The sequence below is a fragment of the Astatotilapia calliptera genome, chromosome 2 (genome assembly GCF_900246225.1).
Source record: "Astatotilapia calliptera chromosome 2, fAstCal1.2, whole genome shotgun sequence".
NCBI lineage: Eukaryota > Metazoa > Chordata > Actinopteri > Cichliformes > Cichlidae > Astatotilapia > Astatotilapia calliptera.
The window spans coordinates 6,394,860-6,421,298 of record NC_039303.1 but is presented as its reverse complement, the minus strand read 5'-3'; the positions used below and the strand labels follow the sequence as shown (position 1 = coordinate 6,421,298).

The 26,439-nt window shown below is 38.2% G+C and overlaps 2 protein-coding genes across 4 annotated transcripts; one reads left to right on the top strand and one right to left on the bottom strand.

Annotated features, from left to right (window-relative positions):
- Positions 1-713: 713 nt before the first annotated feature.
- Positions 714-8,843, top strand: ppid (peptidylprolyl isomerase D). Of its 2 annotated transcripts, XM_026182818.1 has the most exons (10): positions 714-900; positions 1,391-1,531; positions 2,044-2,150; positions 3,866-4,054; positions 4,214-4,333; positions 5,962-6,068; positions 6,301-6,442; positions 6,915-7,001; positions 7,236-7,278; positions 8,374-8,843. In XM_026182818.1, the coding sequence occupies exons 1-10, from the start codon at positions 816-818 to the stop codon at positions 8,460-8,462; spliced, it is 1,110 nt and encodes a 369-aa protein (XP_026038603.1). In that variant the 5' UTR covers positions 714-815; the 3' UTR covers positions 8,463-8,843. The 2 variants fall into 2 exon arrangements, with proteins under 2 accessions (XP_026038603.1, XP_026038611.1); XM_026182826.1 differs by lacking the exon at positions 1,391-1,531.
- Positions 8,840-25,625, bottom strand: etfdh (electron transfer flavoprotein dehydrogenase). 2 transcript variants are annotated; one of them, XM_026182800.1, is made up of 13 exons: positions 25,554-25,625; positions 24,050-24,208; positions 21,689-21,918; positions 21,149-21,230; positions 19,590-19,708; positions 19,070-19,147; positions 18,466-18,612; positions 17,564-17,704; positions 16,380-16,523; positions 15,181-15,349; positions 14,276-14,458; positions 13,176-13,397; positions 8,840-9,362 (listed from the first exon to the last, which is right to left on the bottom strand). In XM_026182800.1, exons 1-13 carry the CDS (start codon positions 25,603-25,605, stop codon positions 9,199-9,201), a joined length of 1,890 nt encoding a protein of 629 aa, XP_026038585.1. In that variant the 5' UTR covers positions 25,606-25,625; the 3' UTR covers positions 8,840-9,198. The 2 variants fall into 2 exon arrangements, with proteins under 2 accessions (XP_026038585.1, XP_026038593.1); XM_026182808.1 differs by lacking the exon at positions 25,554-25,625 and adding an exon at positions 24,925-25,334.
- Positions 25,626-26,439: the final 814 nt, after the last annotated feature.

Below are 26,439 nucleotides of genomic sequence, written 5' to 3'. Positions count from 1 at the left end.
TCATAATAACAATGAAACTTGTCACACTTTCTTTAACATAAACGATGTATTGTAATACTAATACTTAATTTCCATAATTTAAATTAGATACTTAAAAATGGTTGCACAGTCATTTCTAACTTCCCGTCTTCTCTCTTCTGATTCTTTTCCCTCTCAGTACAGGAACCACAGGAGGATGCAGCTCAAAGAGTCACTGCAGTGAGACAGCATCCTCCCTCTGAGTCTCATCTCCCTCAGTTTTTCAGGTGTTAGCCACTTTTATTCTTAATAAACCAAAGATATGCTTATGCCTGGTCTTTGTGGTGCTTTATTTATGCATTTGTTGTTGGTCATATGCATAGTTATAGTTAAGATTGGCTTTAAATTAAGCCAACTGTTGGTGTCAGTGGTCTGACTACACATGTATACTTTTATCTCTGAGTGCTGAATCCATGTGCAGCACAACACACAACAGCGGAGACCGGTGATCTCGTCTTTTTGGTGTTTTACTTTGGAAATCGCAACCGGAATACGCGTACAGTCATACTCACTGATCTTCTGTTCTACTTCTACCTTTGTATCTATTATTTTGTATCTGTTATTTTTGTTTTGCCAGTCATAATTACATAAACACTGTTTGTTTTTAAAACCGCGTGAGAGTCACTAGAAATTAAGTGAGAGTATACTGTTAACATAGACCGTAATCAGCCGGCTTTTATTTTGAATTTAGTAATCGGAAGTCGTAAGTCTTTCCCATTCATCCCGTGCAACCTGCTCCAGTGCACCGGTCGGATTTAGCTAGCATCGCTAGACTTAGTGTTGATTTTTATTAAAACATGTCTTACCCAACACCATCCGACAAGCCTTCAAACCCAGCAAACCCCCGCGTCTTCTTGGACGTAGACATTGATGGGGAGAGAGGTCAGGACATCTGAAATCGACTGTTGTTTAACATCTATTTGCGCCACTTTAAGCCTTAGCTTTGTTAGCTTAGCACCATCCTGGCACGTTCTAGTGACTTCTAGAAACTGATTTATATACCACATGCCAAAGACGCTATCAACTAGAAATAAACCAAGCTGTAAATTACACGTGTTTGTCCATTTAAGAGCATTAAGGCAAACTAAAACGTTTTGTGAGCCAGTTTTGTGAGTGTATGCACCACGTGTGCTTTTGTCGAGTGTTACCATATTCTTATAAGTGAAACATGAAAGGTTAAAAGAGGAACGAGTACACAGTCTATTGTATTATAATTATAAGTTTGGGTCACTTAAAATGTTTTCAATCTTATTATTTCAATTTACCTAAACAATGATGATTTTTCAATATAGAAACTGACGCTTGATAACATAGTCCAGATTAATATCATTGGTGTTGTAACTGATTAAACCGAGCTGCTTTCTGTCCTCAGCTGGCCGAATTGTTCTCGAGCTGTTTGCTGACATAACCCCAAAGACCGCTGAAAACTTCCGGGCTCTGTGCACTGGAGAAAAGGGCACTGGCAAATCGACTGGGAAACCACTGCACTTCAAAGGATGCCCGTTTCATAGAAGTAAATAGACTTCTTAACTTTGGAAGGAGAGTTTGAAGATGAATAGCTGAGTAGTTGAAAGGACATCCAGGGTAGCGAAGCATTTGGAGAATATATCGTTTATTGAATATTCAGTACATTTCCTAGGAGAAAATCCCAAGTCATGGCATAATCAGTGGCTTGGAAACTAGGTCTATGAGTACTTTTTTTTTTTTTATAAACTGAGTTTAAATAATACTGCTTGCATGGCTAAATTTAATATAGACAAGTAAGAGATAATAAATATATAATGTTAATGCCTACAGTTTACAAATTTACACAAAGTGTAAATGAATTGTTTTTTGCTCACACAAATGATCTCTCTTAATAGTTGTGCGACAAAGCATTTAATATGCAGAGTAAGTACCTGGATTCTTTTGGGATTGTTGAGCCCTTGAGAGTTCAATTTTAATAATAAGAAGCCTGGAACAGTGTTAATATTAAGTTTGTTTATTATAGGAAAAGTAATGTGGCTGTAAATTTATTCTTGCCAGTCATCAAGAAGTTTATGATCCAAGGAGGCGACTTCTCAAACCATAATGGCACAGGGGGTGAAAGCATCTATGGGGAGAAGTTTGAGGATGAAAACTTCCACTACAAGGTACACGACCTGTCACCAGGACTGCAAATTTGTAGCCATTTTCACACATGCACTGCAGCTCCAAACTTTTCTAGGACTTGCCCAACAGAAGTGCATGAGAGAACATTATCCAGTCTTTAACCTGCCAGCTCTCAGTTACAGAGTATGTGCAATGTTGGATTGCAGCAAAGGACAAATAGACATAAGATAAGATAACTCTTTATTGTCATTGCACACTCATATATAGTACAGTAGTATAATGAAATTGGAAAACTGTCCTACATCGGCACTACATGTAACACAACACGACACGATACGACACATCACAACGCAACACAAACAACACAACACAGTATAATAACTTAGTAATAAAAAAGAAGAATAAGTGTATTTGTATTGCACACTGTTATTATTGCACATTAATTATTATTGCACCTTGTTATAAATATAAATATAATTATTTTTTGCATTGATCAGGGCTATTGCCCTGTTGTAAAAGCTGTCCTTGAGTGTGTTGAGTGTGTGTTGCCTCCTGCGCACTATTTCCTGGCATTTAGCCACCTGAATTCAGCAAGACACAAGTAAATGTTGCTTTATACATAGTATAAAGCTGGTAGAAAAGGTAAAATTCATTGACTGGATTTAATCAGCATCTCTAGCTTAAATGTAAATTAATATCCGCTACCTTTAGTGTAACTTAACCCGTACCATTGTGACATAACATGTATTACTGTAAACTTCACCACATTGTGGCAAACTGCCCAGTGCAGTATTTTTATGCAATTTGAATAACACAAAGTTAGCTTGTTTTGCAAGACTTTAAAAAAAAAAAAAACATGGTTGAGCAACACATGATGTATAGATCCCATATCTGATTTAAAAGCTCTAGGAGGTCACATGTAATAGATCAAATTTCCAACTTGTTGAACAATTCTTACCTTTAAAAATAATCTTATCTTCCCCTCCTGCTCTCTCGTTTTACATCTTTACACATCTCTGAGTGTTCCACATAAACATTTTTTCTCTTCCTGGGAAATCACAGATGAGATCACAGAAACACTTTGTGTACTCGTAATGACCTCCCACCTAAAAACATCTAAATGTTACTTTATATTTCTCGTCTCTTGTAGCTAATTAGATGTTGAATAGTGACTGCAGTTTTATTTATTTATTTTTATTTACATCTACTTCATGCATGCATCACAGGGGATGTAAGGGCTATGTGGGATGTCGTTATGTTTGAGCAAGTGAAGTAACGTCAGGCTACAGCACATGAAAAATGACCTCATTCAGCAGTAATGCCAACAGTAATGCAGGTTTAATTACTTGTGAAGCGAAGGTGCCGAAATGCCGTTCCAGATCGTTTCCGGCCTGCTTTAACCCCTCCTCGTGCCACACGTGAGAAAGGAGAACAGTGAAAATAATCCGAACCTGATTCTCTTGAAATTGTCGGATGCTCATGTGTGAGAATGGCTTATGATTCTACATCTGGCGATTTTAAAAAGTTAGCTGAATTTCCTCATGCGCCACGTTGATTTGTGAAGTTTTATCATTTTAAAAATGCAATGCTTGGCTTGGATATTTGTGCCCTTAGTGCTTCTTGTCTTTCTTTTGCCTTCATTATCTGCTGAAGCAAAGCAAAGAAATTCAAAGTTACTCAGAAATGATGGCTATGTTTATGGCTCATGTTTGATGTTCCAGCTGCTTTATCCAACCTATTTTCTTTCTCCATGTAGCATAGCAAAGTGGGTCTTCTGAGCATGGCTAACGCAGGGCCAAACACCAACGGCTCGCAGTTCTTCATCACAACTGTCCCCACGCCACACTTAGACGGAAAGCATGTGGTCTTTGGACAAGTGTTGAAAGGGATCGGAGTGGTAAAAATGCTGGAGTGCATTGATACTACAGATGATGCCCCTGTGAAGGTAAATGAGTCTTTACTGACATTTACTATTTAACCAAGATAACACCTGCTCTTAGAAGTTAATGATACCAATCTGCTCATTATTTTTCTTTCGTGTTAAGTCCGAAACACATTTGGTCTGTTAAGCTATCTTAAAGTTTCTGCTAACATGCATTTGCAGCCATGTATCATAGCCGACTGTGGTGAGCATAAGGATGGGGACAGCTGGGGCGCTGCACCAAGTGATGGAACAGATGCCCACCCAGACTTCCCCGAGGACTCCGACATCGACTTTAAAGATGTAAGTATCAGCGCTGTCTTTGATCTTCAAGGACTCAGGTTGGCAGATAACTGCTCTGCAAGGAGCACTGTGGCATTTTTTTTAATATGCTTGTTTGCTGGCTCATCCAAAGCCAAATGAGAGTGTGGATTAAAAAAAAATCTATATCACAAGGTAGAGCTGGGCGATATGAGATTTTTTCATATCACGATATGTTTTTTTCATTTCAGGCGATAACGATATCTATCACGATATAAGCCAAATAACTATATTTGTAAGATTTAAATGTGCCGTTGCTCACAAGTAAAATGTGAAATTATCAGCAGCTTGTTTTTAAATATTTATTTCCCATAATAAGTTCAACAGGGTAGATGTACTTAAGGAACATGAGACTTTTTCAGATAAATAAAGGCAAATATTGCAAACTACACAAAAGGCAGCCGCTAAAGCGTTTAAGTTTCAAAATAGAACAAATGAAACAGACTAAATTGTCAATTCCACTTAGAAATAAAGTATTAATTCTAAAAATAAATCTTAGTTTGTTTTACAGAAGAACAGACAAAACTGACTAACTTTTGTCAATATCAAATAAACTGAGAACTAAAAGGAAATTCTCAATCTCTCCTTGTTGTATAGCTTAACTTTTCAAACAGTTTTAACAGTTACTTTAGTCTGACAAAAGCCGAATGACGAATTAGCGCTTCCAGTCAGAGACTGAGGCTACGTCCACACGTACACGGGTATTTTTGAAAACTGAGATTTTCCGTTCTCGTTTTAAAAAATAATCCCGTCCACACATAAAGGGAGAAATGAAGGAAAACGCTGCTATGAACATGCCAAAGCAGCAGGTGGCACTAGATTCCTAACCGTGCAGAAATGTTGGCCAATCAGAAGTCTAGAAGCCTCGGTGGGAAAAAGTAAACAAAGCTGGGGCATAGAAGCAGAACCGAGTCGTATGTGTGGAGGGACAGTAACTGTGTGTATATGTGAGCATGTAAACACTGCAGAGAGTAGAATTAACAGTATTGTAGAAATTCATTTCACCGAAACAATAACGTGGCGCACAGTGTGACGCATGCACCAGTTTATTGTATTTCCAGACTTGCTTTCGGCACAATTTACAGTGCACGCTACTGTTTTTTGTCAGACTTGAAATAGCCGAAATACCTTCACACTACGGAACTTCTATGGCTCTTCCGTTCGACAATCTCTCCGGCATTGGAACCATCATCTGTTTTCTCTTCGGTCACGCTCGGTTGATTTTTCTAGTCGGCACACTCATTTCCTCCATTACGCGCTGGCTCCATTACGCGCTGGCTGCTTCCCAAACAAACACACGTGCGGCTTGGCACTTGTGCTGTACGTAACAAGTCACGCGACGTGACGCTGCGGCTGTGATTGGTTCGGCTCTGCGCTACTGAATTTGGATCGGCTGACCTTTTTTTTTTTTTTTAAGACGACAAGAGCGGCGAGGTCTATCGCGATAGCTTAATTTCTCTATCGAGTAAAAGTTATATCGCGATACATATCATTATCGTTCTATCGCCCAGCTCTATCACAAGGTCACATTTAGTCTGGTAAATAATGGAAGCAGGGGGAAAAGTGTTCCCAAAGGTTCCAGTTTCACTTTGGCCTGTGCTTCTTTTCAGATGGAGAAAGTTCTGTCTGTTGCTGAAGATGTGAAGAATATTGGAAACAACCTTTTTAAGTCTCAAGACTGGAAAGGCGCGGTCCAAAAATATAGTAAAGCTTTCAGGTAAGGTGGTTTTGATTTACTTGCAGTCATAATCACCTTGACTTAAAGAGAAGTCACTTTGAAAAGATATTCCACAGGAATTAAATATTACTCCCAGTAACCCAGAGATGATTTTCATCTGTCAAAGTGCTCTGTGAGGACTTTTGTGGTGTATAAGCCTGATTTTCAAACAAAGGAAACGGTAGCAAAGAATAATTCCAAAAGCTAACAAATGATCTTTTTATGTTCATAGGTACTTGAAGGTGTGTGGGGAACAAGTGGAAGAGGAGGCACAGAAGAAGCTGGAGCCCACAGCCCTCAGCTGCTATCTCAACACAGCAGCCTGCAAACTGAAGATGCAGCTGTGGCAGGAAGCTCTGGACAGCTGCAATCAGGTGACATGAACTGGAACAAAGCAGACTGTAGCACATATCACAGATTCAGCCGAGTGCTCCTGTGTGGCTGTTAGGGTTTACCGCTGGTGAACTTATCAGGCTTCACATGCTAAGCTTATGTCCTCTTACCTAAGATATCAATCAGTACCCAGTTTTTGTTGCTGAAGATAGCACCCACGAGTGCTTAGCCTGATTCTGTCTACAGAGGCTAAAATCTGTCTACCAGCACCTTTAACAAACTTTGGGACTTGTCATCAGTCTGGAGTTACAAAGGAAATAAAAGAATTTGTCAAACCGATTATATATTCCTTGTAGATTACATGCATTTTAGGGAAAAAAGTGTCTATTTAGTCTCTTTGATGTTTTATTTCTGTCTACTTCAAAAAATCATGTGGAAATCTTTTAGATTCTGTGAAATGTGACCTTAAAATTTTATCAAATCATCCAAAGAATCATTTTTCTTGTCTTACAGGCTCTGGAGCTGAGTGAAGGAAACACTAAGGCACTTTTCCGCAGGGCTCAGGCCTGGCAGGGGTTAAAGGAATATAACAAAGCCATGGTAATGTCTACAGAACAGCCTCTTGTGTTAGAGACTGTACAACCCAGCAGGACAACATGAACACACTGCCTTTTATATGTCAGTTATCTAGTAGATTCTCCTGTAAACAATTGCAGTGAAAATTAAATATGAAGTTTAGCATTTCGCAATTTGGCATTAACATTAAAAATATTTTAAATCAATTAGCAGAACTGATTTTAACTAATTATTTTTATTGTGCTTCTAACTCGATAGTCTGATCTGAAGAAAGCTCAGGAAACTGCTCCAGAGGATAAAGGTAAGGTCTGCAGTGGTTTTGTTTTAACTAAAGTCTTGGTTTGATTTGTCCTCATAGCAAGAATACACCAAGTTTATGATCAGTGGTTTTTGATCAATAGTTGTTGGTCAGTGGTCATGGGAATTTGCATATTAGTGATCAAGGAACTGACCTCACAGCCCATTGTTCATTCAGTGGGCTAGTTCCAGTCACTGTGCAATGTACTGTTTATAAGATTGGGGAAACCTGCAAGTCAGCTGAATCTGAAGAAGGTTCAAGGTTCTTTATTTGTCACATGCATAGTTATACAAGTATAACACACAGTGAAATGTAACCTGACACGCTCCTCGACATGTGCAAAAATGGGGGGTAGAGGAAGAACATTTTATATATATATATATTTATTTATATTTATATTTATTTATTTATAGTATATAGTATATACATTGGGTGAATGTGCAGTAGTAGCAGCAGGAACGTTTCTCCCACTGAAAACGCTACGTCCGGATGAACAGAATCGAACTTTTGGGACACTAAGTTTATGTTTTATTTTTCAATATATGTTTGTGTTATTCAAACTTAGCAAAGAGGTCATAGTCCTGCTGGAGAAAGACAGTAGTTTTTCCCCAAAAGATTTCTGTTCCTCTTAATTTGACTTTTTGCAGAAAATGAAAAAGTATGGTCCCCTGAAAGGTCAACTACAACACACCAATGAATCAGTTTCTTTAATGGTTGGATTTTGCATAGCTAGTAGGAAAATAGGATGCTGTAAGAGGGAGGAGGGAGTGTTCAAGGAACCACATCCTCACTATGTACGTTTAAGTGTGCTGGGTGCATCAGGCTCACTGCAAAACTGCAGCTTTTTGACAGTGTTTCATAGCCCTTTTGATATGTTAAGCTTCAGTTCATTGGCTGCAGGCTAGAAGATAAGAGCTATCAGTGTGCTTCATGCTCTCTCTGTGCCTTTAGGAGCAGGCTGTCTTTTTAAACTCACTAGCCGGGCAAAAAGTGGATGTATGGGAACTAAAACTTGCTCTGAAAACTGGATATTTGAGGGGAAATGTTAATAGAAACTAGAACCAATCTATAAAATTTCAAATCTCTTCTTTTTCACAGCAATCACCAATGAATTGAAGAAAGTCCATCTTAAAATCCAGGAGGAGAAAGAGAGAGAGAAGAAAATCTATGCCAAAATGTTTGCCTAAACTATCTGACCTCATGATGCAATTGGCTGTCATTATTTACAGTGGAAGCTGTACCCACAGATAAGGAGTGTATCCAGGTGAAAATGTTCAGTATTTTCATTTCATGGGTCCTCTCATGTTTTTACACCATGCACATTTCTTAATGTCTGTAAGCTTGGACCTGCCTTTACTGTAATGAATATCGTGAACATCGGTCTAATTGCACGGTGCTGGAAAACCAGGTGGTTTGAAGATTAGCAAAGCAATTTTGTGTGTGTGTTATTCCATGGTAGGAATTTTAAGAGTGCTCTTGGCTACAAGCAGGATATCCATTTGTGTTTATTTATGTTGTTTTTTGTGTTTATTTTTTAAACTGAGGTCAATAAAACAAGAGGGACAACCGTCAAGTTTCTTTATTAGTACTGGGACATTATCATAATATATACAATACTGTATATACCACCAGTAGTGCTGATATGAACCTGAGGTGATCATATATACACTATTACAATTGGTCAAGTACTTCTTAAAAACAAAACACTTTAAAATGCCTCCAAAGCAGCAAAAACTGCAAATTCTGACTTCAGTTTTACACGGCCTTGCAAAACAATTTCTCTAACACCAAGTTTTTAAACATCCTTTGTCCTTTTTTGTACCCTCAAATAACTACATAGTTACTTCAGCTCTATATACTCAGGCACATTTTCCATATTCAAGTAATCTTTCAACACAAAAAGCAGAAAAACACCCAAGATGGTCACATTCCATTGTAGGCTGGTCCGCCACCACCCTCGGGCACAACCCAGTTGATGTTCTGGCTCGGGTCCTTGATGTCACAGGTCTTACAGTGGACACAGTTCTGAGCATTAATCTGCAACCTCATCCCATTACCTGTGTCCAGGGGAACATACTCGTACACACCTGAGTGTGGGTGAGAGAGTAAACGAGTTAGAAAACAGACCCAGAAGAAAAGCTGCTTGAATGACGTAATGACATGATTATCTATGTGAGATACTTTTTTATATCAAATCCTTACATGGATACTGAGGAGTTCTTCCTTTTATAGTTTCTGTTATGGTTGCTGCACTGATAGTGTTCTGTCTAGGTGCTTGCTTTTACCCCTCTGACAGCATGTTTGGGATCACTGTCATTCTGAATAAAGAAGCCGTTGTTACATTCTTTCCAGATGGAGGATCAAAATCTGACAGTACATGTCTGCATTCATAATTTCATCAGTTTTGAAAGGATCCCCAAATGTGACAGATGGCTCTAGACACTGTTGTACTCTCTCCTGACCTCCCCTGTATATATTGACAATCATTAAGACTGGTTGCCACTAATTTTTCTTTCTTTCAGCCTTTTCTTCTACTAAGGCTTCAGCAAACAGTCCATGGATAAACTGAAGGACCAGATGTGTCTTTCAGGTCTGCATATTATTTCCTATTTCTTAACACTAGAACTGCTTTAGCTAGAACAGACCCCCTTGCATTTTAAAAATCTTGTGAAAGTTGAAATAAAACACCAACACTTATATTTTATGACTTTTCCTAAAATATGTCCATTCAGTGAATGTGATGAGGTCAATTATAAACTATTTATGGGCAATGACTAGTTCAGTATGTTTTTACAGTGAGACTGTTTTTATGCCTTTTTTATTTTAGCCTAAGTAAGACCAGCCATTATCCATTATGCTAGGTATTGTAGCAGCTGGATAGCGTAGTGATAAGACTACATGCCTTGGGTTTGGGAGTGGGAGTTTGATTCCCACCTGGGGGTGTCTGTATCCAGTAGTCCTAGATCCCCCACCCCAGACATGAGTGCGATAAATATGAGGATCCAGAGTGCTACGGCAAGGGGGAGCCAGGCCGACAGGTCAAAGGGGGAGATCTTGTCACACCAAATGCGATAGAAGAAAGGATTGTTGAGTGTGGGAGTAACTGATCTACACTACGGCGGCAGCCTACAGCATACATCATTTGGACTGTGGAAGTGTAGTTGGATGATAGCAAAGAGCACACTATTTGGCATTTAAGTTCATCCCTTGAGTTTGCACGAATGACTCACGGGTCAGTTTAAAGTTGCTTTCTGAAAATAGTCAAGTCATTATGTCTGCTTCAGGTCTTTCTTTTAATGGTTGCCCCACCTGCAGGCAAAATGTCTTAATGTTGCGGGTTTTTATTTTCATAAGTTTTCATAAATTATAAATCTTTTTAATGTAGGAAGAACCATTAGCTAAAATTGGTCGTTTTTTTCCCACTCATTAAAAGAATGTTTTGTTTCTACCACAAAGGTTAACAAGATGAAATAATGAGAGTAAAAGTTGATAGTTTAATCAGCTTTTCATCTAATTTTCCCCATCTCCTAGTTACATTACTGCTCCCTGCTTTAATTTTAATAGCACATAGACCTAACTATTACCAAACCCTATAAAGCCCAGTGATAGACTCCAGCCCCACTTCTACTCTGAAGACGTGGAAGATGATGGATGGGTGGATGATAAAGACCAAAGGTGCACATAGTGATGGTAAAGTTGTAGATTTTTTTAAAAAACCATATTCCTAATGCGTGCTTGCAAAATTAGTTAGACTAATCATGGTTAATGAGTGTTTGTGCCCAGATGAATGTAGGCTGCGGTAAATATAATAATTTAAGCCTCCAAACAACAGCCTGAAACTGGTAATGATGAGTGCAGGGCAAAACCTAACAGTGCTTCTGTAACTACATTTTAAATTTCTAGATTTTGTGGCCTTATTATATGGAACAGTGTAAGGCTGACTGATTATACTCCAAACATAGTTGTGATTAAAAAATACAAAAAAACAAAACAACCTCAAGGATAGTTTATAGGCTGTAAGGTTGGAGGCAAGTAATAGATTTAAGCTGTGTTAGTTCTCTGCTGCTTTTCGCCAGCCAACCCTGGTATTCCCATAACTATTAAAAAAAGCATTTGGACCTTGCTGACCTAAAGCTGCACTGTGTTCAGGGGTATTAATGTAACTGCTGGCCTTTCTCCCATGCTCTTTAGGGCTTGCGTCTGTGGGTCTCAACTTGTGCTGCATTTTGCTTCTCGTAGACCTCACATCATTAAGTTTCAGTTTCCAGAGAATTCAAATGGAGCCACAGTCTGAGAGACAGAATAATGAGTTTAGCTTAACTTAAATAGAGATAAACACAAAGAACCTGAGCCTGTCTACCTGGCTTAAACAAACTCACTCATACCCTAAACCTACTGATAATAATGTCATTACATTTGTTGTGAGATTTGGTTTTAAATGGAGGCTGAAGCTTTTAAAAACAAGAAAATGTTACTCATTACCACAGAGACACCCAGGAATGCTGGCCTCAACTCGCTCTCTTTTTTTAAAATACTTAGCTTGCTTGCAACATTGCCTGGTGTGTATGCAAAACCTACGGTACCTATAGAAATTTACAGTCTGTCAGTTTTTGCAAATGACCTTAAAATATTTTTGGGGAAGAAAAAGAAAATCAGGATACAAGATTTTTGACAGCCTCCTTTTTCCACATGTAGCACGCAGAAGGAATTGGTAAACTTGGGTGTGTTTTGTTTTTTTGTTTTTTTAAATCCTATGGTTAAGGTGTAGAAGTTTCCTGGAAAGAAATTGTAAGAAGCAGCAAACAAGAGGACATAATATTAGCTGCTACTTTTGCACATCACCGCAATGTGATACCACACAGGCATTCACCTAATATCTGAGCTTACTGCACCCAACATTTGTGCCATTAAAGCCTGCATATGTCAAAATAGCTTAAGTTCTCAATAAGACATTAACCCATCAGAACATCTTCAATGAGCCTTGGAATTGAATGTACAACTCTCATGAACTATATTGCAGTGATGTACAACCAGACTTTGCTTCATTTGCTGTTTTAATCATTGTGGGTAGTGCTTCATAATTCACCGGTCCAAAATCTCCTAAAGGTATTCAACTGTGTTCAAGATCTATTGAGTAGGATGCTCACAGGAATAGTTACATAATTTTCAGACTAGTAAAACCAGGATAGAGATGTTTTACTTTAAGACAAAGGTGATAAATTCAGAACAATGTTTTATTGATTAGGAGAGACTCTTCCTTGGAGGGTAAAAGAGGGGCCGGAATCCCTTATTTAGAGGTCTCCATTGTTAATAATTCAAAGGAAGAGGTTATAAGTGGGGCTGAAGCTTATGCTTGCTTAAGTCAAGTGAAAGGCACGGCTAAAACAGAGAGACAATCACATCATCTTTGAATTAATGTAACAGGAGCGAAACCAACAAAAACTTACAGGAGAACATAAAAACTCTCAAAAGCCCCCAACCAAACTGGACGTTTCAATCTAGTGAGGTAACAATGCTAACTAGTACATGTGTGCTCCATGTTTGGTGAAACAACTACACATAACTGGTTTAAGAGAACACTAAATGAGAGCAATTCTGATAAAGCATTGACCATTTAACACATAAAAGAACTAAATCATTGCTGGTTCCAGTTTTCAGGTACAAGTGTTTGCTTTGCTTTTCTGAACAGACTGAATGTCAAGGTGACTATTATGTTTAATAAACTACAATGATTAGATTATGTAACTCTGTCCTCTAAGCACATTGCTTCTGTGTTACTAATGTTAACATGCCCTGTTTAATTTGATGTGGATATGTATGTAAGAACTCAGTTTTCACCTTCTTACTTTACTATGTGGAAAACATGTTGCAATTCTCTTTAGGGACTGTAGTGGCGTTACCTGCGGGGCAGAAACGTTGCTCGGGTCCATCGTAAATACCCAAGTTCCTGGCGACCGGGATGCTGTCATCTTTTAAGGTAAGATGTGGGGGTTGGTCCCCCTCATGGTTGGTCCCACTCAACGCCACAGAGGAGAGCAGGTCAAAGCTTATCTTGCCATCAGGCTTGGGGTACTCAATCGGTGTACATTCCTTAGCTGGTTTCAGCTGGTTTGCATCAGTACCTGAGAAAGATTTTGCAGAGTTGGTCACAAAATGCTGATTTATCCGCTAGGATAAGATAACCTCAGACCTCAGGTAAAGACAAACCACTGGTATTTTGCGGTTTCTGCCGTTCTGCAGCAACAAACTTGAACACAGTGGAAAACCTACAGTAGTCCACTTTGCAATCTTTGCACATTAAGTCAAGGTCACTGGCAATACAGACTTTTTACAGCCTGGCAAAGAGTTAAAGTAGAGCTGCAGCCACCGATTATTTTAGTGATTGAGTAATCTATCAATTAATCACATAATTGGATAAGAAATACTTTTGTCTTATTAATGAGCAATAATAAATACTCAAAAGAGAAAAAGCACAGGTCTTTCTAAATGAACTGCTCATTGGTTTTCTATTTTAGTAATTGTAATGTTTTAAAATTTTAAAACATTGCACTGCCTCTCACCCTATGGTAGCTCCAGCTCCCCTGTGGAAAAGAATGGATGGATGGAAAAAATATATATAAATACTCTCAAGTACTCTCTGACGAGGTAGATTTGTTGTGTGTTCAGGTTCATGTGTTTTTGTGCTTGTGTGTAAGTGTGAAGAAGACAAGCGAAGAGTGTTTGTCTTTACGCCTTTAAAGGAGAATGTAGTGGCTAAAATGAAGAAAAGCGAGCATATCTGAAGTTTGCCCCATGCTTTGATGCAAAGTTTCTGTGCTGCTGAAAAGAGATCTTATAATTGTTTAGAACGCTCGCGTTTTCATGGTGACAATGATGCGCTACAGAGCCACGTGTTAATCGAAGCATCTAAGCAAAAAAATGTGTCAAGAATTTTTTATTATCAAATTACTCGATGAATTGCTGCAGCCCTAAAATAAAGAATCTGTTCTGCAATACTCACCACAGTGTTTTAAGGTCCAAGGCTCTTTTCCTCTAAAGATCCAATAGAAAATGCCAGTGTAGATCATACCACCGTAGAGGCCAAAGTAATTGTGGAATGATGGCCTAATATTTCTTACTGCGTACAGCTCCTTCCACACCCAAGAATTCTTTAGGTTCTCAGCATACTCAGGTACATGAAGCCCTAATGAGGAGAAATAATAAAATAGAAATGATAGTTAACAATAACAAATTTAAGGACTTTAGGCTGAATGAACATGAATGAAAGTGGAAAAAACAATGTTACACCAAACCCTTGCATGTAAATCTGAAACCATCTCAAATGGGCACTACCATTAGGTGTAAAAAAGCAATTTGGTTAACTAACCATTTATAAAAAATGTTTCTTTCCAGAGTACAAGATTTGAAACATAACTTTTATTAACTGAGTAAGCACTGTACTCACGAGATCCATTTTGTTGCCTATGCAAAGGTTTTGTTTAGGCAAGTGTATATTATTTCCCTTTTGGTTACGTTGAACCTGTGATAAATCGTTGTCAATGAATTCTGTCCTTTCAGAAAGTGAGTTATGACCCTTGAAACTGCTTACACTTGACATTTTTATTGATACTGCAGTTCCCTGATTGATGCACCTTCAGTTTGAGCACAAAGATGATGCCCCCTTAGGAAAGAAGTTTTCTCATTGTGTATTGAAAACTCATAAGCCTTTATTGCCTGACCTTTTCAACCTTTCAGAATTGCTACCTGCCATTCAATCTTGTGCAACCCAGGTTTGTAGGGTCTCCCCTATGTTGTTTCAGAATTTGATTTAGAGAGGTAGAATCCTCAACATCCCATGACTGAGTAAATGTAATACATACAGGTGCTGTAGCTACCATGACCATTGCTAGGTCTTAAACTCTGTACCTGCTGTCTCCGAGTCCAGAGTCTCTGCTGTGAGTTTGGGGAAAATGGCTTCAGCAGCCAGCATGCCACTCTTCATTGCTGTGTGGGTGCCTTTGATCTTTGGCACATTCATGAAACCGGGGCTGCAGCCGATCAGCAGTCCTCCAGGGAAAGTCAACTTTGGGATGGACTGAAAAGAAACAGGAAGTAGTTCATGTTTAACTTCCTTCTGTTCTACTTTTAAGTAAACTTTTAATTGGATTTTTTGAATTTGGCCATTTAATCAGATGTAACCTGGGAAAATGTGTCACTATGTCTAAACACATTTCTGGCCCATGACAAAGTAAGACTTAATTAATATTCAGGCTTCTATTTATGTAAAACCCCCTCAGGGATGAGCAAAGGCCCCAGCTTTCCTGTCTATGTGAATGAGGAGTGGCTGAGCAGTATATTATATATTATATATATATTTTTACTTTTTTTTTTTCTTGCCACCCCAGGTGATCACTTTTGCTGTCCATATGGATTAGAGAGCAGTGTTAACTTTCCACCTTGTTCAGCACTTGTACAAGTAGAATGTAATGCTTGGTCAATATAGTAATGTTGAACATTTTTTAAACACATTAAGCACAACTGGTCCGCACACAGTTAAGGCAGTTACCAAGGGTAACAACTTAGCCATCTAGTGTTTATGTTAAAAGCCAGAGGGTGCCATGGAAAATGGACAAAAGAGCTGCATGTGGCTCAAAACCCCTGCCCCATGGAAAACAAATGACAATTATTACTAATTAAAAAGCTGTGTTTATATTATTAATATTCTACTTTTGTCCTCTATCTGTTGTCCATATCTGATAGCTCAAGTGATATTACCTGATCCCTTTTCAGACCTTTTATTATTAAAATACACTAATACTAAAATTCTAATTGACCAGGAAGGAATCATAAACAGAAAAATCAGGACAACCACTTTACAGACTCACAAATGCAAATGCTTTATACAATTAATAACCAAACACACAATATTGTAATCAATTCTTTGTTGTTGTTTGCTGTTAATATGGAGTTAACAACTTTAATTTGTTTACTCTTGATTGCTCATGACTTTAATTAATAGATTAAAACAGTCCTTAGAGTAAACCTAAGTTGTGATGCACATCTTGTGATGAGCTGTACTCACTCTTTGGAAATTCATTATGCAATTACGCAGAGTACAAACATACCTGACATCCTCCCTCATTCAGGGCCCTGGCTCCATATGCAATCCTCTGGCCTCCCTCCAGTGTTGGAGCTACAAAGGGATGGTGCTTCCAGCGTTGGAACTCTCTGAATGGGCTCAGGTAAGGATTAGTGTAGTCTAGACCGACCTGACGTGAGAGAAATTGTAACTTCAACAGACTGAGCGGAAAAAATAATAATAATAATCATTGAAGACAAATGCAGGCTGAAAACATTTTCTTCCACCAATCTATGCCTGCCAGATCATTTAAACTTAAAATAGAGACCCTACTTATTTTTGTACCTGTTCAGATCACTCTGAACCTTATACTGAACTTTTTTGAAAGTTCCAGAGTGAAACTATGGGAGGAAGTTTTTTGGGTATGAAAGCTCACATTGGACATTGAAGCAAAAAAATACCAGGACTTCTAATGTCCTCTATAACACAACACAAGGTCACCTTGTGTTGAGTTGTCTGAAGAAGGATGAGGCTAAAGTTTAAAGAGTGGCAAATATGGAAACAGACTCCTCTGTGCTTGATGTGTGGCCACATTCACTGACTGCACATGAAAGGCATTGGTCATAGATGTGAAACCTGCCTGGCATTCATGGCAGTAGCTCTGAATATCCAGGTAACAACTCAAAATGGCATCATGCAATCAGGACAAAATATGAGATCAGCCTCAAGCGAGACTGTGTGCGTGTGTCTTTTGGTGGTAAAATGAAATGCAAAATGAACTCAATTAATGACCAGTGGAGAGCTTCATAATCCAGTCTGACAGAGTTGGAGAAAATTTGCAAAAAAACCCCAAAACCCAGTGATATCAACTGTCTCAGTGCATGTGTGCAGAAGCTGTGATCACATCAGGGTTGCTTTGAGACCTTTTTTTCTTAGTTTATTGCTAAAAGCATGATACATGCGCAATTTAAATTTCGAATTATCTCTACATCAGATACAGCACACAGACATAATATGTAATCCTACAACACATATGATCTAGTTGGAAGAATGAATGTTGAGAATGAATTGCTTTTATTTATTCATACTCTACAGACTGAATAATAAAAACTAATAATGTAAAATGCCAAAGCCTTTATTGAAAAGCTCAAACAATCCTGACATTTTTTTACTGCATGGAGCATCCAGCTATCATGTATGAATTGGTAAAATGTGCACAAAACCACTCACAACAAAGCCCAAGGCCACTAGAGGCTCTCCTTCATTTAGATGATACAGAAAGGATCCTCCATACGTGTTTCTGTCCAGGGGCCAACCCACAGAATGCTCCACTCTGCCTGGCCTCCACTTCTTCTCATCAATCATCCACAGCTAACGACAAAAGACACAAAATCAAAAACAAATGAGACGTTACAAATCGTGAAGTATCTTTACTATATTATTCCTTTAGTATTATAGTGCCATATTATAACCTTTAGTAACTCTGCATAACTCAAAGTTGAAAATGGTAATTATTTATTTTATCCTAGGCCTTAGTAAAGAGCCTCAGTTCATCCATTTTCTGTTTTAGCACTTCTTCCTTTAAAGTCAACTGTCATCATCCTCCTGTCAGTTTGCTTTTGTAAGTCATATGACCCCAGGTGGAGCTAAGGAGGCCTAGCCCAGCTTTTTATTGTCAGGGACTGATTGTATCCTAGACTGTGACCTCTCCTCAATATGGCAGTGATACTTCTAGGCTGATGGACACAGACTCACCATTCACTCAGGTAAGCACACACATCAAACAACTCATTGCATTTTCCTTTGTAAATAAACCAGTTAAACCCCAGTAAACTTGAGTGGACTCCGTCTTTTGTTGCAAGCTGAAGCCACCTATAACAATGGCTTTATTCTGATTGACAATGTCTCGAAAACAAAAGGTTTGTGGCTAGAGCCAGTGCTATGTTCCTGTGATGACCATATTAAGAGAATCATAAACAGACAAGAAAAGAAAAAAAACCCCTGAAACTAAGCATTTAGAGCAAGCCCGATGAAGCCTGAAGCTTATAGTGACTTCTTATTTATGTTTATAGAACCACAATGTCATCCAGTCTTGAAATACTAAGCTGATAAAGACAGTGTATGGTATTTACCTCCTTCAGGCCAATGGCATAGGTTTGGGGTTCACAGTTTTCACGCAGGTTGAATTTGTTGTACAGCTGCTTGGCTAAGTGGCCGTGACAGCCCTCACCAAACAACGTGACTTTAGCATGGAGCTCCATTCCCCTCTCAAAAATATCCTGATGCAAGAGAGGAGGAGGATTCGTAGATGAAAGACAAGTAACTGAATAGATTACAGAGAATAGTTAGGTTGTCCTGGTGACAAACACTGAATTGCTTTTTTTGTAGACACTAATGATGCACAATGGGGGGAAAAAACCCTTGAAATAGATCAAACCCTACACTCTCAGAGCCAAATATGATTTTCTACATGAAGCGTATGAAACAAAAACACCATATATAATGCTCTATACTGTTTTGCAGACCTTTTCCCCAGGTATAAATAAAGAAACGGCATATTTTTATGCCTGATGGTTCAGTTTGTTTTATATATCTTTAACATAAAGACCTGATAAATCAAAGCTATTCATGTGTAGATTACAAGAAACTCCCTAAAGGTTCTAATTTTCATTAAGCTAACACACCAAAGACAAGAGTGGAACAGTATTATTAAATGAACTTTTCACAGAACATTACCTTTGGTGATCCATCCTTGGCAATGCCTACATCATTGGTGGCAATTCCTTTTACACTTCCATCTTCATGAAATAAAACCTTAACATAACAGAGTTAACAATGAACACTTTACACATTGAGAGAGCACTAACCACTACATGTTCAATTAATTAAGATGGTTGAAAACTGGATGTCTATACATTCCTAATTCTGTAAATTCCTACCACCTTTAAGCCTATCATGTAAAGTAAGACATACAAGGTTTGTGATGTCAGTCTCTTGTTATTCTTTTATAACTCATAAAACCAGACCAGTAGTGTAAGCAATAATAGTAAGTTTTAATTAAGTTTGATAGCCTCATAGAAGCCAAAAAAACAATTTCAAGAGAATAAACAAGATCAGCAAGGCACTCACCAAGTTTCGTAAATATCTTACAACTGGTAATTCAGATACCGTGTCTCGTGAACAAGACATCAATCACACAAAGTTTTGAATGCCAATGACATATAGTACATCAATGAAAAATCAAAGACCATCTTACCTCAGCTGCAGCATAACCAGGGTACAGCTCAACACCAAGCTCCTCAGCCTGTTCCCCCAGCCAGCGCACAAGGTTCCCCATCCTGACAATATAGTTACCATGATTTTGCATGGGCAGGCCTACGAACGGTAAGAAAGTTCATCCACAGATTAAGTGAGCACCTTGGATTCTCCAGAGTTTTATCAATAAGCTGAATTACAGGTTTTTGAGTCTTTGGACTTGACAATCTCAGTGCAAAATAAAAAAAACAAAACAAAAAAAACCCCATATCAAGTGTAAACCTCTGTGTCTTTTTGTGAAGATATTTTGGTCAAAGTCCATTTTAAGACCCTTTAAAATTAACCTTTAACCTTAAGACTAACAAACAGGCTGGCTCATACCATTAGGGTTCCAACCATTCTACTGTCTCAGCTAGACTTTTGGAACCACACCTTATATTTATAGTGCAATTGTTTTCTTTTAGGCAAGTTTGCTCATGCACATCGTGAGCCTACCATGAAACTTTCTGCAGTGACGTGCCCCAAAACCATTTAAAACGCTTCTAAACAGGTAGAGATCAGGAGTATAGTTTATTATACTTTTTAAGGTCTTTTATTACATTTATTGTAAAAGGGCATGTAGACACCCTAAAGATATAAGATTTGGAATGATATAATCTGGTTTTTAAGTGATGACGTATAAACCCTGCTTCAGAGTCCAAACTACTCTGCATTTATTAAGGCTGTTGTGTTTTTATAATGTTTTAATTCTTTGTATCTTGTTCTATTTAATCTAAACAAGCCCCTTAAAAAAAGTCAGTGATCACTGTTGGTGTCTCTCGGTGTTATTGCCAATATTCATTTGCAGCACATTTTAAAGCTCAGTTTTTAAAACCTTACGATGGAATTACAGCTCAGCCCATGCAGCAGTATATTAATGACTAACCTCGTATTGTGGATGGATTATCTCAGTTGTTTCCCTGACTGAAGTTTGGTCCATTTACGGCATCCTGTCATGCAATTGCATTTGTCACAACTTCATCAATTCTGTTTTTGTGGATGCCTGCATGTTAAACCTGGTAGAGCAGCCATACTGGTCATTTTATTAGAGATGAAAGAATTTAGATAATTTGTAACTCTCAGTGATGATGCAGTGCTTGTTTGACTTTGGGACCTGAAGTGGAGTTTGGACCCGGAAACAGCTTATGACTTCAGACTTAAAGACCGGATACTTGATTAAAAAAATATTTTCACATTTCTATATGAAGCAGCATGTATAAAACAAACAAAAAACAAACAAATAACAAAAAAAAAAAAAAAAAAAAATTAAGAATCTATGAACATGAATATACACAAATATACAATTAATGAATCAGTCTGTTATTGACTACATGAAGATTTTTGGTGAAAATAGAGTGTAATCAAGAAAGTCCCAGAATTTACCAATTTGTGCAATTCCAATTTCTGCCTTCAACCACGTAACCCTAACTAAAATATCCCTTTGCCAGTACTCTATTGAGACATATAGCATAAGACAGTGTTATAACATTTTTATTAAAAATTAATACGTGCGGCTTTTACCTGGCAGTATGGGAACAGGGATTCTGTATTTCTCTGTTAAAATGCTGAATACATCTTCAGTCACCGGTGTGTTCAATGGTGCCTGTAGTACAAACATTATTATTGATGGTTTGACTTCCAAAGGATTTCTAATAATATAAACTATAATAACAATATAATAAAACAATTATAATTATAACAATTTCTAATATTCAAAAATTACATTCTTATACCTGTACTGTACTCTAACATTCCAAACAATTTTTCAAGCTTCACAGAATTGTACAAATTCTGTTTCTGTCTCATATACTGTATTTTCCAGTATTCCATGTATTTCCATGTTTGCACATTTAATAAGCTGCTGCTCATATTTCCTGTTTTCCTAGAAAAATATAAAGAAATAAGGGGTGGCTCCCGACACCTGCAGAGTACTGTATGTGATAGTATGCACAATATGTTGCCTTTTTTAAATACAGCGTTCCTTACATGCAATCATGTCAGATGCATTACACAATCTACAAAACATCTATACATCAATCACATGTTTTTTAAGTCACCTACCCCACGCTCCTTCCAATCAGGAATGAGCTCAGTAAGGGCACTGGGCTCCAGACAGGCTCCTGACAGAGTGTGTGCTCCAATCTGAGGGGCTTTCTCCACAAGGCACACTCGCAGCTCCTTTTCATGTTTGTTGGCTAGCTGTTTCAGACGAATAGCTGCTGCAAGACCAGCAGGACCTCCACCAACTATCACCACATCTGCCTCATCTGCAAACCTCTCCATTTCGACACCTGCATGAAGAACATTAAATATGGAAGAGATACTCAGACCAGACTCCAATGATTACTCATGTGGAAGAGAACGCCGCTCAGTACTCAGCTAGTTTTAAATATCTAGGATGAAAACAGCAACTCTGTGTGCCCAGATGGTCTTACTTTGGTTAAAGCCAAAGTAATGCCACCCCAAACCAAAAATTGAGAATTTTTGGAATCAATGTAGCTACAGAAAACGCGAAAAGTGAAAAAAGCAACAAAACTATTTACTGAATGGCAATAAATGAACACAGTGAACTTTAAATTTGGATTGACATTAGAACAACGATAAGACTTCACAAAAAACAAAAATAATTTTATTGTTTTATTCATGCTTAAGAGTTGACAAGCATACCAAATCCACACTGCAATTTCTCTTTGAGAGTACTCAGCTTGATTTCTTTTTATGATTGCTGCATGCAGTGACTAAGACTTTGTGCACTCAGCACCAGACTCCAATGATTCCTCAAATACAGCTGCCTCTGGAAAATTTGCTTTAACTAATTAGAAGATATACAAATATAGTGTGCCACAAAATCCATGAAATCATTAACCTAACTGAAGTCTGCCAAACTGCTTTTCAAGTGTGTGTCAGAAAGAACGAGTGCAAGAGGTGTGATGAAATGCTGAGAGAAACTGATGACAAGAAGAGCCCCTTTTCACTACCTGCGGTTTCAGTTGTTTTCTATTACAACTGAGTACCACCTAATTGAAAAGTCTAAAAATTGAGTCGAGTTGAGCCAATCCGTTTCCAGTAGGTACTAGAGATGGCACGATACCACTTTTTTATGTCAGATACCGATATGAATCCGATATAGTGTATTTTTTAATCAATAATACTGTTTTTTTAAATATCTTGCTGCATTTTGTATAATTTCATACTCAAGTTAAAAAACAAACAAACAAAACACTCAAGCTATTCTGTTATACCTGTATGCAAAAAATACACTGCACCCAAAATATTTCATAGTTCAGCAATACTGATCAATCTAATAAACTTAAACCTACACCACCCTCCCTATCCTGGTATTTTAAAAAGATACTAAGCGGAAATATTAAGCAACCTAACTAATAGGGTTGCCAACTCCCAGCAAAAAAGAAATAAAATAAAATAAAATAATATAATATAATAGGGAACCACCCCCACCCTCCACCTCATGATGCTTAATCGACGTAATCAACTTTAATTTGATGCAGTGTGGAAAAAAAAGTGGGCCAAAAACAAACAAGAGAGACGAGAGTTGCGACAGAAAAGCTGATCAGCCGATTATTGATCAGTTTCATGATTGAAGTAGCAACAGAAGAGGGAGGGAGAGAGGAGAGGCAGTCGCTCCATATATCGGTTGTTAAGCTTAACGTGGGAATGCTTTGCAAACATTCAGAGATGAACTTACATACTTGCTTTACTTCTCTCTGGGATAACTTTCTCTGAGATGAAATGCTGGTTTGGTAGTGAAGCTGCAAATGCTCAACCAGACCGCCAAGAGGTCACGCACGCCACAGCCGCTCTATCACGTTACGCATACTGCTCCTACGTGCTAAGGTTATGAGTTGAGTTACGCCATGTCGCAAGTTTTGTGAGGTGCTTTTCATGATATTTAATGAATCGGATTACATTTTTTATTTCTCTCCAATATCCGATCCAGTAATTTAGGTCAGTATCAGTACCGATACATAATATCGGATCGGTCCATCTCTAGTAGGTACTAGTGGAAAAGGGCTATTAAAAAAAACGCTTCTAAAACTGATTGCCGATGCGGAAACACACTAGGAGAAAAAGCTGAAAATGGATTTTGACAAGTATGTATGCAGTTTCATTTGAAAGCTGTACAAAAGATTTCTACCCAGGATTTCAGTCTTTATTTGTGTCAAAGGTAGGATGAGGGTACAGTGGATTGAACGTATTGAATACATGGATTGAAAATAATGATTTATCAGCATATAACTCAATAGCATTTAGCTTGGGGGTTGGGGGCAGGCACAATTCTGTGACTCTTGCAAAAACCAGACTCCATACAGCGGGCAGAAGGTGTTTAAAAAATAATTATGTAAATAATTAATTAATCACATGATTCTAACTTCTTAATTAACTTATAACAAAGTTACTTACCTTCCCATCTTGGATCTTTATCTCGAGGATGGATGGTGTAGTGTGTGGTAATGCGGGGTGTTGACACTGTAGAGCATGCCCTTCTGTGTAGTGCTGTGTAGAGCTGAGGGGTAGCATGCTCTGTTTTTATTTTCTGTAATAACCTGGCACATCTGTGGGCTGCAAGACAGAAAACAGCTGCCAGTCAAGACCAGTTTCGGCTGGTGGTAACGTGAACAAAAATACTGTTCTAACTTGACTGCTTTCAGCCTGCGTGGGTTAAAAAAGAAAAGACACAAATTAAAAGACTTCCAACCAGCACAAATAGTCAAAGCCTATGGGTTTAGGCAGGTTCATTAGTCCTCTTATGTAGTCATAGGACTTGTGAAACAAAACACGTCAACAATTAGATCATGAAGTAATTACCCTGCGCAACCGCTGCACTTCTAAGTGCCAAGCTTGCAGAGCTACTCTTTAACTGCTGCAAAGATAGACTGCGATTTATCATCGGTCTCCCGTTAATAAATAGCTTGTTAAGTTTCAAAACAATGACGGGACCTTAAAATAAGTACCTAAACCTCTGAAAAGCCGTAACAGTGAATGTTTCTTAGGCCTAGGACTCATTTCAACTGACCTATTTACTAGTTCAACTTTAACCTACTTATTAGCTTTACGCTAACACAGGAGATGGTGCTAGGCTGTTTGGGCTAATGCTAAGTTTAGCATTTCTAAAAATAATTGCTAAATGCATTTAACAACAAGGAAAACATATTCACGACTTAATTACGTACTAAATGCTAGAGTAAAAAAAATGCTGGTGAAATCTAACAGCGGTATCTAACGTCAAACAGTGCAAGCTCGAAATGTGTTAGCTAACCGGCTATTAGCTGACGTACCTTGGCATGAGTATCTGCTAGCTGGAAACATTGTGTGTCTGCCAGTGCAAACTCACAAGCAGACAGCGGGTTGTCTTTTGGAAAAAAAAATACAGCCTGAAGAGAAGCTATTACGTCCTTACTTTGCTGCCAGTTTAAACGCTTATGAAACCCGCACACCTGCTACGCGAACTACCAGTGAGGTATGTAGCTTACAAAAGGGCTCTCATAACACCGATACATTCAGGAGCGTCAAAAACTGCGCTGCTCTTGCAGCGGCGCCGCTTACTTAAGACAGCCACAACTACGCAACTCGCCCTCTGTCAGAGCAGTGTTATGAGATTGTAAAGTGTGAGTCGGGCATTATTTAAAGGTGTGTCCTCAGGCCAATGTCCAGCTGGTTTAGTTTTTATTGGCACGTACGTGTCTAAGTTAAACCAGTCTGAGCCATAACTCCCCTTGGAATATCATCATCTTATCTCATACAATTTAGTTAATCCATAGCTGCCGATGAATGGAGAGCCAAAACTGCTGGGAGTAATTTTAACCCAGCACACATGGCTTAAACATTAGCCTTTTCAGCCAGGTTTAGCCAGTGTGAACTTTCAAAACACATGACCATTTAATTCCAGTTTGGACAAATGGCTTACCTTCTGTCTTAGGTTTGATTGACAGGTGTAGAACTGTCCTGCAAACTCCCATAAACCCCAGGAGTCATCAGCAGGAGGAGCCAAAGCAAATGAGTCAACAGATAGTTTGTGGATACCTTTTGACAGCCTGGTTAGCAAAACCCAAAGAACACCTGCTGATGGCATTGTAGAATTCATGAGATACCACAGTGATGCAGTTGGTCTGAGAATACATGGTCCACTGTCAGGAATGATGTGTATCTACACCTTTATGTTTTGGGAATAAAAACAACCCCTATGTATACCAATGTACTGCATATCACAGAGTTGTTATGCCTATTGTTGATATATTCATGTAGTGGCTATTCTAGAGTCTGTTGGAGCCCTAGGCAAAAATTCACAGGGGAGCCCTCCAACCAGCATTCTTTACCATTATGTTGTGAATAATCTGACACTAACTAAAAAAAATATATGTATTGCACTTGACACCATCACATCACAACCAACAGAGTGGGACACACTATGCTGCTTTGCTGCTAAGCTAACTAATGTTAAATTCCAAGGTAAACAAAAGAAATAAGACAAGTAAGACAATTTAGTTATTTAATATTATTTGGTCATTAGTTGTTTCACTCAACTTTGCCTTGTTTTTTTTTTCGCTCCTAGAAGATGAATCTCTTCATTTCTCTTCATTTTTATTCAGTAGCTTTCCTTATTGTCATTGGGTTTGTTAAAAACTCACATATATTCTTTAAAAATATATATATATTTTAATATTTTCATCTTGAACTGAATGAGTTTGTCACTCCAATTTGTGACTCTAATTTATTTTACTTAAAAGTATTTAATTAAATTGTAGTGAAATTGTAGTGCCATAATCAACATTTTGAGGTTGAAAGGTTTTATG

Bases quoted from the DNA above. Each gene is read 5' to 3' on its own strand.
- ppid (XM_026182818.1), top strand. From the start codon at position 816: ATGTCTTACCCAACACCATCCGACAAGCCTTCAAACCCAGCAAACCCC. The intron at 901-1,390 runs GTCAGGACATCT...TTCTGTCCTCAG, and splicing joins AGACATTGATGGGGAGAGAG to CTGGCCGAATTGTTCTCGAG. The intron at 6,069-6,300 runs GTAAGGTGGTTT...TTATGTTCATAG, and splicing joins AAATATAGTAAAGCTTTCAG to GTACTTGAAGGTGTGTGGGG.
- etfdh (XM_026182800.1), bottom strand. From the start codon at position 25,605: ATGGGAGTTTGCAGGACAGTTCTACACCTGTCAATCAAACCTAAGACA. The intron at 21,231-21,688 runs GTAGGTGACTTA...TTTGTACTACAG, and splicing joins CTGATTGGAAGGAGCGTGGG to GCACCATTGAACACACCGGT. The intron at 19,709-21,148 runs GTAAAAGCCGCA...TACCGTTCGTAG, and splicing joins CCCTGTTCCCATACTGCCAG to GCCTGCCCATGCAAAATCAT.